This window comes from Pungitius pungitius, chromosome 15 (genome assembly GCF_949316345.1).
Source record: "Pungitius pungitius chromosome 15, fPunPun2.1, whole genome shotgun sequence".
Lineage (NCBI taxonomy): Eukaryota > Metazoa > Chordata > Actinopteri > Perciformes > Gasterosteidae > Pungitius > Pungitius pungitius.
The window spans coordinates 12,373,232-12,388,260 of NC_084914.1; the positions used below are offsets into that span (position 1 = coordinate 12,373,232).

General features: G+C 43.0%; 2 protein-coding genes and 4 non-coding genes across 8 annotated transcripts; 5 read left to right on the plus strand and 1 right to left on the minus strand.

Moving 5' to 3' along the window:
- Window positions 1-403: 403 nt before the first annotated feature.
- Window positions 404-475, plus strand: trnap-agg (transfer RNA proline (anticodon AGG)). The gene has a single exon. It is a non-coding gene; the product is annotated as a tRNA-Pro (tRNA).
- A 259-nt stretch (window positions 476-734) lies between these two features.
- On the minus strand, window positions 735-806 carry trnaw-cca (transfer RNA tryptophan (anticodon CCA)). Its single transcript has one exon. It is a non-coding gene; the product is annotated as a tRNA-Trp (tRNA).
- Window positions 807-903: 97 nt separating this feature from the next.
- On the plus strand, window positions 904-977 carry trnai-aau (transfer RNA isoleucine (anticodon AAU)). Its single transcript has one exon. It is a non-coding gene; the product is annotated as a tRNA-Ile (tRNA).
- Window positions 978-1,459: 482 nt separating this feature from the next.
- trnag-ucc (transfer RNA glycine (anticodon UCC)) lies at window positions 1,460-1,531 on the plus strand. Its single transcript has one exon. It is a non-coding gene; the product is annotated as a tRNA-Gly (tRNA).
- A 1,327-nt stretch (window positions 1,532-2,858) lies between these two features.
- On the plus strand, window positions 2,859-6,666 carry kncn (kinocilin). 2 transcript variants are annotated; one of them, XM_037458995.2, is made up of 5 exons: window positions 2,859-3,087; window positions 4,722-4,790; window positions 4,884-4,955; window positions 5,787-5,880; window positions 6,450-6,666. In XM_037458995.2, the coding sequence occupies exons 1-5, from the start codon at window positions 2,940-2,942 to the stop codon at window positions 6,493-6,495; spliced, it is 429 nt and encodes a 142-aa protein (XP_037314892.2). In that variant the 5' UTR covers window positions 2,859-2,939; the 3' UTR covers window positions 6,496-6,666. The 2 variants fall into 2 exon arrangements, with proteins under 2 accessions (XP_037314892.2, XP_037314895.2); XM_037458998.2 differs by lacking the exon at window positions 4,722-4,790.
- A 1,293-nt stretch (window positions 6,667-7,959) lies between these two features.
- Window positions 7,960-9,908, plus strand: tmem275a (transmembrane protein 275a). 2 transcript variants are annotated; one of them, XM_062557904.1, is made up of 2 exons: window positions 7,960-8,312; window positions 9,149-9,908. In XM_062557904.1, exon 2 carries the CDS (start codon window positions 9,272-9,274, stop codon window positions 9,890-9,892), a length of 621 nt encoding a protein of 206 aa, XP_062413888.1. In that variant the 5' UTR covers window positions 7,960-8,312; window positions 9,149-9,271; the 3' UTR covers window positions 9,893-9,908. The 2 variants fall into 2 exon arrangements, with proteins under 2 accessions (XP_062413888.1, XP_062413889.1); XM_062557905.1 differs by having other exon boundaries at window positions 7,960-8,164.
- Window positions 9,909-15,029: the final 5,121 nt, after the last annotated feature.

The following is a 15,029-nucleotide window of genomic DNA, read 5'->3' on the forward strand; positions in this document are numbered from 1 at the left end:
CCTAAATGGAGGACGAAAGGTGTTCATTTAGCAATCAATGCAGGCTTAAATAAACGCATATGTAAAATGTATAAAGGGTGTAAAGAAATACATTAATTTATTGAAAATACGTTTTGCGTGGTTACTTAATGTTATGTAATTGCTTTTGTTCGTGTTGTCATTTTGTCGTTTTGTTTATTACCATGTAAAGGGATTTTGAATAAGTAGAAATACAATGCATTATTATTATGAATATATATCTTTATTTCTACATTTTCTTTCACCTACAGTCATTACGAATGTATTTCTGTATCGGTTTATTAGTGAAGTGGAAGGTCTGGTTTACATAGTTTTGTCTTAACAATAAAAAACTGTTTTGCTTTGTATTTTGTTTAACTTACAAACCAGACCGAGTGGCATCCATGGCTCGTTGGTCTAGGGGTATGATTCTCGCTTAGGGTGCGAGAGGTCCCGGGTTCAAATCCCGGACGAGCCCAAAGAATTTTTTTTAAGTTGCCTTCGCATTTCTCGTTCTGTTCTGCAGTATTATGAATATTTAGTGAATTTCCTAAGGTCAGTAGTTTAGTTTGACAATAAAATGTAATACATATATCCATTGAAATCCATGTCATGTTAATTCAAGAATGTCATCTTTAATTTATTTGAGCGTGTTCCTGCATTGATTTCAGCATTCATTGATATTTCTATGTTTCCTTCAGTCCGTGAAGTTGTGTTTTAAACATTAGTAAAATTATTGACCCCGACGTGATTTGAACACGCAACCTTCTGATCTGGAGTCAGACGCGCTACCGTTGCGCCACGAGGTCTCTGCGGTCCTTGTCCCAGAAAGTAGTAATTGATATTGTTTTGCACCAAAATTGCCGGCAGGAATTTATTCTCATGTTGACACATATAATGGCCATCGGCCGGTTAGCTCAGTTGGTTAGAGCGTGGTGCTAATAACGCCAAGGTCGCGGGTTCGATACCCGTACTGGCCATTAGTTTTGACGCTTCCGTCCTTAAGCATCAGTGATAAAACTATAAACATGTTTCAGCACAAGTGTAAAACATGTGATACCTGCAATAAGTTGTACAACTCAATGTCTCCTTCTGTGTCGTCTATGCTTCAAATACATTGTGTCATACTCATTAAAAAAATTAATACAATTCAGAAATACATGTATAAATAGAGAAATAAAAGGTGTAAATTAGATTTTATAACAATACATGTACATTTCTTGCTCTGTTTAGTGTTCAATTACCACATTCATTGCAGCATTGTGCGACAAACTGTTGTGCATCACATGAGGATACTGACATTACATTTTAAAGTTATGCATTTAATTGTTTAAATTATTTTTGTCATATAGTTCGGTGACGCGGTGTGTGTAGGTGCGCGCATGCGTCTAGTTCGAAATGGACCGCAGCCCGGACATCCTCACTATTCTTGAAAATATCTCACTTGGAGATTCAGTGTGCAGCGTTGGTGGTATAGTGGTGAGCATAGCTGCCTTCCAAGCAGTTGACCCGGGTTCGATTCCCGGCCAACGCAAACTTTATTTTTTTTTTCCGAGCATATTATATCTATGCAAAGGTGCGGAATATTTCCGGTAAATTCATAACGGGGAACTTAAATGTAATTGAAAATGCAAAGGATGTGTTTCTTTTGGCAAACCACAGACCCTTGGACCTTCAGAGTGCACAGTGTTATCAGAGAAATGAGATACATCTGTGTCATTACTTACCATTTGTGGTTATGGCCTCACATAAGCGTGCTCAACCCGGACTGAGCTCATGATTTAATGCAGTCATTAAGGGAACATTAGAGACTGCAAGTCATCATTTAATGCTCATCTAATTGTGTTCCCTTCGCGAGAACATCACTGATTTCTTTTTAGTTTCACAGAAATTCTCTGAACTCCAATTATGCTTTAAGATGAAAATGTGTTACATCTTTTACATTTCTGCAACACCATGTCTTTTTCTGGGGTTCACAAATGATTTTATCATTTATTTATGGAAATATTGACTGGAAAAAATTGATTCACTCTTCAAACATTTTGCTATTTTCCTTTGAAATGCTGTATAGCTTTACCTGGAAAAACAAAACGCGTCGACACATAAAGATATATCCTTTGACAATGTGTTGCCTAGTGTCACAAAGTCATGGGCGGCATATGCACACATGCACAGCCACACACACACACAATTTCACCACTTTAATTGATAATAGATTAAAAAAATGAAAAGATATACATGTACAGACTGGCCAGGTAATGTGTTTCTTTTTCCCCCCGAATAAGTTTGATTATTATCCTGTTCACCAGTGTTAATCCTGCTTACCCTCCTTTTCCCTCTGTTGCCATGGATATTCCTATGGCAACTGCAGGCCTTTGTGGATGGCCTCGGGCTCCCACTGTAGAGGACTCTCTGGACCTTTCATTACGCATTCCCTTCAAGCTCACAGACAAATCACACAAGTAGCGCATACTCTGTCTCTCTAAATGTCGCCCCCCTTCTTTCTCCCTCCATCTCCCCTCCCCTCTTTGTCCCACCCTGCCCTCGTACTCGCATTAAGTCCTTGATGATGTTTGCCCCTTTCACGTTCACGTTTACCAAATTTACGCTCAAGAACTTCATTGCGTGTGTGACACTGGATCCGAGTGCTGGTTGGAAGAGGGCTGTGGTCAGATTTGAGGTACACGTATCGCTGTCATAAGAGTAAGTGGCCCGAGCTTTCTCATTTTTCGGCCGCAACGGAAACCAGAGCTCTGCCTTTAAAGATGCATGAGATGTCTTGAGCTTCGGCGAATACAGATGGAGGCTCTGCCTGAGAAGGTGTTTGTCACAGAGAGGAGGGGTGGGGGGGGTAGGCTGCTGCAAGTTGCAGTGAAGGCCTGAAGCGGAGCATCAGGACTGCTCACTGTGTGAGGAGCAGGTGGGGGGCCTCCACCTGCTGAATGAACCCCGTCAGCATTGGAGAGTACCACGGGCTCCGGGTGGGATCCGCCTTGCTCAGCATTGTGGCGGGCTGCATCCTCATTGGGGTGTCCAGGGAGTGTGACGCTGACGCTGTAGGGGGGATCTTCCTGGGAGCAGGAGGCCTCGGTGAGTGTGAGGGAACATTTTGGTCCAGGTTTTTTGTCATTGGTAAGTGATTTGTTGTCTTTAGCGCTTCTTTTGCTTTGAGCCTCTAAACACACACGAGAACCATTTTCTGCCGTGTCCCAAAATGTTGATGGAAGATTTGCTTAAAAAAAACCATAACCTTATTTTATTACCATGGTACTTACTTTTCTTGACTTTTAATAACAGAGCAGCGTTTACATGAACATAATTTGAACCTTTAAAGAGGCCTCTATGGAAAATGTTGCGTTCAGTCTCAGAGTCCCACATGGGACAAAATAATCGTTACTCTGATACCATTACTCACATCCAAACGTTACCCACCAGCGGCAGGTGGATTTTACCTGTCTATGTGGGAAAACCTGCTTTTCATCAATGATGTATATCAAAGTAAAACATCATTCCCCCTGCATACTCTTTAAAAAAAACATGTCCTTACTTGTTGTAATACTATTTTGTCACCATTAATGAACATGCAGGTTTAAGTTGTGTCAAATGGAAAGTAAAGCATCCTCTCATACACAGTGTAATCTGAGAGATCCCATCAATGAGGAAGTGAAACATATTTTCTTTTTTCTCTTAGTAGAGTATTTTCTGGTTTGCAAAGTTAACTTTCATATCCAATCATTCAAATGTTTAACGTTATTGTTTTAATTGAATTTCTAAGATAGTGAAAGTTTTTTGGCCTGTGACATTTTGGCTCTAACCCTGTTGAAAAAGACACCATGTGTTCACTTGATACAACAATGTAATTGGAACCTATTGAGAGCCGCAGGAGTTTCACTGTCACAATACAGGAGTGAGAAAGGGAAAGAGCAAAGGACGGGACTTTTGATCCGAGTACGACAACATCTGCATGCATAGTTAATGGTAAATATATTCTCACGGTCGATCTGATCAGCCTTCAATAATTCATCTGTGCTTTAATGGGCACAAGAGTTTAGCAAATCCAAACTGGGCACAGCTGCTCGGCGGAGACGTTCACTCTGGCAGCACTTGTGCAGCTACGGAGCATCTAATTATGTGTTTTGGGCCCGATGCCCCTTGATGCCTCCTCCGACAGAGGCTGACTAATGAGTGTGAACAGTGTTCTCGACAGAATCTTTTCACTCCTTCTGCAGTTTCATGACATTCTAAGCACATGAATGCTTGCTACAGATGTCCCCGGGGCCCACCAGGGTTTAACGTCCACTCCTGTGGCTTATAAGGGAGATCAATGAGTGTGGAGTCGGAGCGGAGAGCACACTGGTTCAGATATGTACAGGAAGAAACATCCCTCGCTGGTACACTAAGAATAATCTGAAGGCTATTTCATCAAGGACTCTCATTGTTATGGTGATAAGAGATGTTTTACCCTCTGGCGTGACTCACGTGGTATTAGTCATGTATCTTTTTGTACTGAGATTTTTTTTTTGCCAGTGGTACACAATATTTTGTCCTAAAATGAATGTGATTGATCATCATTTTAATGAATCCAAGATTGGAACAACTATTTACAATAACATGGCAAAGAAAACTGTTCTCACTTCCTATTCCACCTACCGATAGTGTTCAGGACACTAAAATACAAGCAGCCTTTATATCTAATTCATTTAGTTGTGCTGTCTGCGTTCCAGGCCTGCTCATATCCATCTACCCCTTCATAAAAGCCTGGCTCAACATCAACCAAATTCTTCCATGTTTTGGTACGTTGTTTGATTTTAACGTTTCATCTAAACCCTTTTTTTTTTAACCTGTTTAAAGTAACCTATGATTTCGTCTCTGTCTTAACAAACCAGGAAACTTCAGAGTGCATCCAACGCCAGCCAATCCTGCTCCTGACCAGCCTGTCGAGACGCTGAGAAGAGAAGGTGAGGGAGTGTGGAGCCGGCCTTTTTGCTCAGTGCTTCAACAGAAAGGCAGCCAACCGTATACATGTAGCCTCCAAACCATATATAGTTCAGTTTGATACGTGCTGTTTGCGTCCTGCATACATCGAGGCCTGCCTGCACACTGTAGAGCTCATGGTTAACACCAGTGCCGGAGGTGTTGGGTGTACGCGGTAATTGCAGAGCATCAATCATCCTTCTCATGGGGCGCAGTGGAAAGTAAAAAGAGAGAGAGAGAGAGAGGGAGAGCAACATGTTTTCTCCTTTCATAACTAATTATTATTGACCAAGATGCAAAACATTATTAGTTTGGGGAAAGATGGTAAAGAATTCACTGCTGAGAGAACATACAGGTTGGGAAGAAGACCTCCGGCTTGTTCTCCAATGGAAATAAGTAGAATACACACACAGTTTGATTATTCAAAGCAAACAGTGGATGATATTTAGTCCTCCTGTGTTATAGAGGTCATTCGTAAGATGTAAGAGATTCTAGAGGTCTGAGAACCATGTAGAGAATCTCTCCATGAATATTTCTAAATTTCTAGAGCCCAATATATACAGTATATGTGTGTGCGTGTGTGTGTGTGTGTGTGTGTGTGTGTGTTTGTGTTTTACACTTCCTCTCACCTGCCAGCCTTCATAACAGCTCTGACACATCCACAGACAGAAATATGAAAATGTTCATCTAATAGTCACAGCTTGTTGATCTGCTCTCCCGGAGCGAGCTCCTGGGGCCTCAGTAAATGAAAGAGTTGGGTCTATGCTCCGTGTGACAAGTGTCATGAATAAGATGGACTCTGGTGCTATCGGCAGGGACGCAGAGTCAGCTGAATGTGGAGCGTTCTAAGAGTCGAATGGGAACCTTTGTGGAGGGCGGAGCCATGGCTGAGATCAACCCAGATGAGGGGTACGTGGATGCCGATGCTACACTTCACTCAACACTAAAGGACATAACTGTCACCTTAACCGAGTGGTTCCTCATCCTCAGATCACCTCACCGGGATATAAACACATATATCATTGATTTACCCATGATTGTTTCAATGTAAGAACAGTTTGACGCACTGCTTTCCATCTGTCCACCAATACTGTGGGATAGTTTTGGATGCATCACAAATACGTGTCTAAATTCTGCATAATCAATTCACTGAGACTTTGAGACTTTTAGTGACTGTTATTGTAGTCCATAAAGTGAGCGCTGAACTGCCCTTCATGAGGTGGAACAATCACTGTAACTTACAGTAAGACCTTATTTTTGGAGGATAATGTATCCAAAAGCAAAGTTTACTTTGACACGGTTATGTTGTTTCGCTAAATCATGGACCAAATGATTAATAAATAAAAATGAAGGGTCACATGAAATGAGTTTAGATAACAACAAGTCTAGTTTTTTTTACTGGTTACTTCAGTTTCAGATACAACGATGGAAGAATCCTTTTCTATCGTCTAACCTACGTGCTCTGGTGTGTGTTGCAGGACGTCTGCAGACCTGCCCGACGTCTTATCCAGACGGAAACTCTAGCAGAAGGCTAATCAAAGGCGGGACTACACGTAATGATTATTTGTAGAATGGTGGCTGAACTTGAAAACCTAATAAACACAACAACAGTTTGAACTGTGATTGCTAAAAGACTATTTCCAAATGTTCTGCCGACGAGTGAAACACATTACGTCCGGTAATCCCGCTTGTACCATCGAGCAATGTTCTCAGCTGCAAATTACAAATCGGTAATGGCTGTATTATGATGATGGGACTTGGTACAATATTTGCTTCCCTTAGTAATTGTCATGAGCAAACCGAATTGGGACACATGTGTGCAGACAGACCGACACACAGGCAGCTACATCCCGTCGCATGCGCACACTCCACTGCGCCCTAGCTGGCAGTGAAACGTAACACATTGATATTCAGGCCCGCACAGGCCGAATGGCCGCTGCCTGGGGAAGGATGCTGCGCTCTGAAAACACACCTGTGGCGTGCCGGCGAGGATGAATTATGTCAGCAACCGTAGGCAAAGGAGTCTACAGTGGCTCAGCGACTGTGTCTGTGTGAGGTGCAGCAGCCGAGGGTCTCGTAACAAACGTCTAATTGGGATGGGATGGAGTGATTGGCAATCAAAACTTGCCAGAATAAAAAATGAAAAAAACGGAAGGTGCAAACAACCTTCAAACTAGAACTGAGAATATTTAATAGGTCAGTTCACCCAAATCATAACATCCCATTCTCTGAATTACCAACAAGGATGTCTCGCCACATGTGTTCTTTTCATTTAGTATTAGTATTGAGTATTTGAGATATTCATGTCTGAGAATGCAATACATGGGAATTTAATTTCAGCGCTCAGGATGCAAACCATAATGCTCCCAGAGGCAATACTTTAGTAACATGGGTTGTGTTAATCCTCCTCCAGCATCATATTTGCCATATCAGATTAAGCTCTTTAAAAACAATTACAAAGACAATTGGAATTCTGAACCTTTTATTAATGATTTATCTGCATTTATTAATCACAGCTTACTGAAACTGTAAGAAGGTGCAACATTTTCCGATTTGATCTACCACCATTTGTAACTGCAAAAGAATGTTGGCCTAATTATTTATTAATGACTTATTCATTTAATTGACCGAAAAGCGGCGAGATTTTTCCCCATGCTATACCTTAAATTAATCCTTAATTGATTTTTTAAATAACGTTGGATTTCCTAAACTTTAACTAAAACGCATGACTCACCTATAACAAGTCCTATCATTTAAAACACAACAAAGACCCCAACTGTAAACTAAATGAATTTGATTTGAGGCAGACACACACACACACACACACACACACACCAGGTCGAGCACAAAACGATGGATGAGAAGACAGGGAAGCCGCATCCAAAGATCCAGAAGAGAGACAGTGAATTAAATATATATATATATATATATATATATATATATATATATATATTTGCAATAATGATATGACGCGCTTACACCCATCACCGCCACGCCCCCCTCCGTCATCGCAGGATGACCTCCCTGGTGCTGCGTGCGTCTCGGTCCACATCAGGAGCAGCGCGCGGTGCTGTTTCCAGAGGAAATGCCATCTTCCTCACGTAGCGGATCTGTGGCGTCTCCTCCTCGCGGCAGACCCCCGGGCGGCTCGCACCGCGCCGCCTCTGCGTTTCCGTGGACACCGATTTGAAAGGTTGGCATGAGTTGTGCCCTCAGCGGGATGAAATACCCTCGTTCGGTTTTTTTTTGCGTCCTTCCAAGCGCTCGGTAATTACCCCCGGTAATTAGACATGGGAATGTACTGTTTTTTAACAATGGAAACATCTGCATCGAGACACAGGGTAAGATGTTTTTTCGACGGGTTAATTGCACAGAAATGTAAAAAAAAAAAAAAAAAAAAAAAACAGTGCTGTGAGCTTACATTTAATTGTGTCCTAAAAGCCGCTCAAAATTAAATGTACTGTTTGTAATGCATTCGTGATCATAGTGTTACATATAAGCATTTAGAAAAACGATTTCCTTTCCCCACACCCCCTTTTCTTTGCATGGATGCAGGTTAATAAAAGGGCTGATTGGATTGGAACTAAATACCGACATGCTGCTCACACCATGGCCTTATAGCTCTAAAGGAAGCAGCTCCAGTGCCATTACACACATTTTACCACAGAGTAACAATTATCAACAAACGTGTTTAATTATCAAGCAGCACGTGTTAATCTTTTGATGGTGGTGCAAGAGTCACAGGGTGCAGGCATCTCGCTGATACTGTGTGATAATGCAACAGGGTAGATGCTTCAACTCCCCACCGATGGCCTCTATTTCAATGCTTTTTTAAAATAATTTACACAACGTGCTGTGTGCACATGGCAATTCAGCAAAACAAGCAAGATCATCGTGAAAACATGGTCCAGTTGATTTAAATGGATTCCCCTAACATATGTGACAGGCTTCTGCTGTATGATACAAAACGTAAGAGCCAATGTTAATCCTCACCGGCATCGTGGCACATTGTGTTTAGCATTCAGCTGATCAGATTTTCCCTATGATATGTGTAATTTATTGGCTGTAGCTGAACTCATTACTGAGAGTCTCCGGGGAGTATCCAACAACGAGTTTCTTCCGCTGTGTGTGACGACAAAAAGATCCTCTAACATCTGTCTTTTTGCTCCATTTACAGACAAAGATGTTTCCCGGCCTGTGAATGCATTCAAACCTTGCCATGGGGAAAAGTCTGGACTGAAACACGGGGAGATTTGATTACACCGTGGAAGAGAGAGAGGGAGAGCCCGCAGGTGGAAACATGGTCATCACTGATAGAAACACTGGCACCCCTGTACCTAAAAAGGAGCCCCAGAAGAAGACGAGGAGGAAGTCCCGCCCTCACGGCCTGCCTTCTCCGGCGCTCTGCTGTGCGTGCGGCCTGTGCATCATGCTGGCTGGACTCAACATCACCCTGGTGGGAGCGTTCGCCTTCAGCACTCTGGTGCCTTCCGCCAATCCCCCGATCATCATCGGCCCGATCCTTCTGCTGGTGGCCTTCTCCTTCTTCGGGGCCTGCTGCGTGTGCAGCCGCCTGCCCCCTCCCAACAGCTCCCGGAGGTCCAAGTTGGGCGGCAGGGGCGCGGGGCTGATGGGACACGGCGGGCTGGCCGGCGGGGCGGCGTTTGAAATCGAGACCAGCGAGCACACGCTGCAGGACACCACGGCGGTGCAGCTCAGCCCCACGTCATCCGCCGGTTCGTCGAGGGCGTCCAGCCCGGAGAAGGAGGCGCCTGACGCCGCCCTACCCGGACACTGCAAGCTCTTCACCATGGAGACCAATGGCCCCCTTTCGGTTTCCGCCACCGCAGTCTACTCGGCCTCCACAGGAGCAGGAGGGGAGGTGAGGCTCAACCTGCCACGTGAAGGAGCGGTCGCCTAGCAAAGCAGAGACTCTGCGAAGGCCGGAGCTGCCAGTGTAAATATCCTTCTGGGCCGATGGCTTGCTGGATGTTGACTGTGTCCTTTAGTCTAGTGCCACATTTCTGGTTGTGTTCAGAATGCTTCTGGTGTTCTTGCTGTGCAGCCAACGGGTAATTTAGCATGCAGAGTTAATGAAACATTAATACAAGTGTTTGTGGATCATACATTTTGAATGTTCTAGTTTTGCTGTCCACTCACCCCCCATACGTTGTGTTTGTTTTTGTTAACATTACGAAACGATTTGCAAACAGCATTTATCTTCATGAATGGGCTTGAATGAAAAATGCGGTTGTTGGTTTGTTCTGAAAACGTTTGAGATGTGAAAGGTCAACTGTGCCGCTACGTCCGTGCTGACATTTGACTTTTTGTGTGCCGTTCTCGGGGCTTAACTGTTTTTGGGGGGCCTACGATATTAGAAGTCAGAGGGGTCCCGAAGCACTATTCTCTCACCGGAGATTAAATTCTCTGCAGTTATAGTTCTTTCCACAAGGAAGAATACACACTTCTTGTCCACAGCCGATATTTCTCAATTATTAAGCGTGTTGGAGTATAATTACATTTAACAGTTGGATTGGCAACATAAAAAAAACCTTTGTCATGGCGCCAACATCAACCCGTCATCACTTTCATTTACCGATTTCGCCAATCCGTTTTTATTGAAGGTGATCACAACCAGCCGTTTTTACAGTAATTCATTAACAATGCAATGCAGTGATGGTCAGGGTCCAAGTGGAAAGGGAAAGGCCTCTCTGTGAGTCAAGCAATTTGTGCCATAATGAGGATTTTGTCGTTGTGAATTTCTAACGACTCCACGTAGGAACGTTTTACAAATGTGAACATGTGAAGTTCACTTCACTGAATTCTTATTCTGAATGTCTGATATGACAAACCTAGAAGTTAACCGCCATCGAACTCTGTACGCACAACAGAGGCAAGCAAAGGAGTCTGACAGAGCGTGGATATTCAGATTGCATAAAAAGAACGTATTCCCCACCACTGTGATGTCGTCTTGTCAGCTGTGAACTCGACCGGTCAAAAGAGACATTCCCTGATTTCCTTTGAAAGGAAAGTTGCCTTACTGAACTATCAGGATTAATCTAATGAGGGCTACAACAAAAGTGCACAATAGCGTTTCTCTTCAGAAAGCTCTGTGTTTTTATTCCATATTAGTAGGGAAGCCTCAGAGCGTTTTGCTTCGTTTTGCGGGCACAATAAGTGCATGCAAACGGCTTAAATATTCCAAAATGAAATGTATCCAGAGCAGCAGAGTATGTGAACACCTTCATACAGACACAGTGCCGGGGACGGAGCATTCCCTTCGGCGGTGTGAAACGTCTCAAAAGCACCAATTTCTTTGACACGTCGAGCTCAGTTTTGCATGTGCAGAGAACTGCCTCGTGGAAATGCACAACGCCCCGTTGTGAACTATTGGTGTTATCTGTGTCATTTGTGTAGCACTTTGAGAACAATTTTGGAAAATGTATGGATAGAATATTTTTGTCAAGATCATCATTTCTTTATTTTCTAAAGTAACGATCCAAATATGAATCCTTCTAAAGATGTAAATAAAAAGAGGCTCTTTCATTCAAACACAGGGCTGCTCGTTATGTATGCGTGGCACAATGCTGTGTTCCTACTTTTGTGTCATAAAAGTAAAAATGAATAAAAATGACCAACTGTATTTTTTTTTCATGTTCCAAAAAAAAAGAAAACGGTTTCTGCGTGGTCTTTGAGGATATCAGACATTCTTTAGGGGACGTTTAAAGGTTTTTTAATAGCAGTTTGTGGAAAACAACCAGACCAGAAGTATAAATGAACACCCAGATGTGTCAGAAGGAAAAGGCGAAAACAGCTGGTGACTTTATGCTTCAGTTCATCCCTCCATGCCGAGCCCACCTCCTGTTCACCTGAAACAAGGCTCCATTCAGTGGCACATCCAGAGATGCAACTAATGATTATTCAGAACTTCAACTCAATAGACACATAGACAGCAACGTATTAAACGGTTTGTCAAATTTGGGCGTTGAAAACTTCTTCTGAAGAAGAAGCGCAGAAGAAAATCTTGTCTTTTAACACATCACATCAAGATGCCCTCGAGAAAGAACTCAACATGAGCTCCATCTGGCATCTTCTACAAGTGTGTAAGTGTGCTTACATTTTTGATCACTGGAGGGCGCCAGGTCCACGTCCATGAGTCTCACCAAAGTTATATAAGAAACCAGCCACGGCTGTTCTTTTATCACCAATGCAGTAGATGTCAGTAGATCATAACAAAACCTGTCACAAGGACAAATGTACAGCAGCCAATTATATCAAAGTGTCGACAACATAATGAATATTGTTTTGCGCAATCATTGCATATTGATTGCTGACGCCTTGTGATCTCGGCAGACAGCAATAAAGACACCAACGTAAAGCTAGTGTGAGTGACAGTGTGCACCATGCTGTTGAAGCTTCCCTTAGTGCTCATTGAACATGATGGCGCCACAGATCCTACTTTCTTTGGCCTACTTTCTGAAGCGGCCCACGGGTGGAAAAAACGGGGGTCTTCTTTCTTGATATCAGCGAGGCAAAAAAACGACAGCACAGATTTTCAATCTCCGTGTTGAGTTTGGGATGCAAGTTTAACAGTGCGAGTGGTGTGCAGTATGGATTTTACATCCACCGGATTTGATTGACAGTACAAAAGATCGCGTTGATTCATGAAGTGTTGATTCATGAGGCGATGTTTTGTCAATGTAAAAATCCAGTTTGCTTTAGTTTTATTAGCTACAGGATACCAGTCAAAAGGTTTGGACACACTTTCTCAACGAATTGAACTTTTGACAACATTGTGCGCGACCCGTTTATCGGTTCTGCTGCTTAATGATGCATTTCAAACACCCTGGAAGCAAAACTGTCACTGGCACAGAGGCTTTCATACAACTGTGACATATCCAAGTACCGTTCCAACACACATTCTCGCCTTCCACTTTTAATGTTGCATTACTACTGTGAAACATGTTTCCTGCCTGTTGGACTACACTGAAGCCTCATGAAACATATTAAACATTTAGCCAGCTGGAGGTTGGACAATTGAAGGCCTTCTGGTGGTGCGCAGGTTTATCGGTAGGCTGCAGCTAGAGGAGAAGATTCATTGTTTATGCTTGTAGAGCAAAGGTCAGTAGACGGGTAGACATGGTGTTCCGCTGCAGTTGAGTTCACTCGCCCCAAAAAAGGGGAATAAATGGAAGTCACCATTTGCCCTTTGAACCTTCCTTTGTGTCCTTAGTCTTTTTTTAGCAGCACTTTAATTGTAAAAAGCTTGGATTTCCACAAATAGTTGTACCCATTCTCTGTGAACTGTCAAAAGACCACTTTCCTTTGGCCTATTCACCCCTTTTTGTATTGGCCAAATAGTGGTTTTACAGTTTCTGAAATGCAGTTATTGCTTCTTATTTTTTGATAGCTTGTTTGCTGTTGCTGACTGTTTCATGCCAAATTATGGGTAAAATTGAACATTTTCAGCAGACCTGGATTTCTCTTTTATAACAGCAGCAATCAAATGCACCTTTTGACTGCTAAACATTTCTGCTACAAGCAGAGCACTGTGTTGGATTTCTGTCAGAAATTCAAAGAGTAAAATATTTAATATTTGTCACTGATGACACCACTGCATGTTGCATCCATATTGATCAATTGATCATATTTGACGTACCAGCAGCTCGTCTGTGGTTTTAGTCCGACCAGCTGCTGATAGGTCAAATTTTAATGTACACTTAATCTTTGTTGACCAATATACTGCAAATTGAGACGTCTGGTTATCAAGTCATCTTTAGGGATGAGTGACAGATGCGTCTGTGATACGATGTAAACAAGACACGGTGTAAACAACTGGAAAGTTCTGGAGATGACAGAGGCAAACTCACATGGGAAACTTCAGATGTCTTCATGACGAGACCCTATCCGCTCTAAACCGGATCCTGACACACTGTTCGTGTGCTCTTAATGTGAATGTGCAACAATCTCAGTTGAATGAGTCGGCGGAGGAGGGGGATGGAGGGTGTAATCAAGCTGAAAAGATTAGGGGAAGACGGGCTGCAGAGGATCTATGGGAGCAGGCACTGGTTATATAACCATAACCCAGTTCACTCCGCTTCCAAAGACGGACTGGGAGGGAGGAGATTGGGGGATTTGCTGAACTAGGGTGAATCCATGTGGTTCTGTGCGCATGCATTGTTGGTGTTGTATTGTTATATAAAAACAGTTTGTGTCCAAATAAAAGCATATACCGAATAAAGATTAGGAGGAAATGCTTAATTGAATCTCGTTGTTTGTGATGGTCTCTCTCCTGGGAGGGGGTGGGGGGGGGAGTTGGAGGCCGACATGGAGAAGAAAGCTGATCGCAGATAGGGCAGTTTTTGATTGAAACCAACGAGAGGTCTAATACTAATGCTCTGCATACCAATGGCCATTGACAATGGCTTCCTTGCCATTCTTAACTCCTCCATTCACCCTCAGTAAATGGCAGGGCTGTTGCGTAACCTCGCTTTTCACAGGTCTATATGTGTAAACGCACACAGTAGTGCACGGAGAGAGGAGCCCAGTGCAGTTTGGGGAAAGTGTCAAAGCACAGGGAAACGTTGCATGTAACAGTTCACCTCCAGGACACGGCGTGATGGGCATTCATGCAGGGAAGGTCCAATCAATTACTCTTCCACATTCCCGGCCATTATCCAAGCCGATCAGCCTTTCAGCTGCTTCAGTGCTGCTTCAACTGCTTCAACAAGGTCAAAGAAATCCAGTATTCGTGACCTGCTTCAACTGTTGAAGCAGTTGAAGCAGGTCACGAATACTGGATTTCTTTGACCTTGTTCTCCAAAAGATAGTATCTATTTGCATGTGGCCGACTGTTTGACCAAGCATAGATCGATAGACTGAAAATAGGTTGGTGTCATGGGAATATTTTAAGGTGAGAGGTGCTGGATAAATTTGTGAGTCCAACAGCTATTGGAGACACATTGAAAACATTACTGAGGGGAGTTCCACGTGATTTTGAGAGCATTGTGAATAGTACATTCCAGGTGAAATGCCAGGTCCGACAACATGTCCGGCGC

Excerpts from the sequence above, each read along its gene's own strand:
- kncn (XM_037458995.2), top strand. The coding sequence starts at position 2,940 with ATGAACCCCGTCAGCATTGGAGAGTACCACGGGCTCCGGGTGGGATCC. Across the intron at positions 4,956-5,786 it reads CGAGACGCTGAGAAGAGAAG|GGACGCAGAGTCAGCTGAAT; the intron begins GTGAGGGAGTGT and ends TGCTATCGGCAG. Across the intron at positions 5,881-6,449 it reads GAGATCAACCCAGATGAGGG|GACGTCTGCAGACCTGCCCG; the intron begins GTACGTGGATGC and ends TGTGTGTTGCAG.
- tmem275a (XM_062557904.1), top strand. The coding sequence starts at position 9,272 with ATGGTCATCACTGATAGAAACACTGGCACCCCTGTACCTAAAAAGGAG.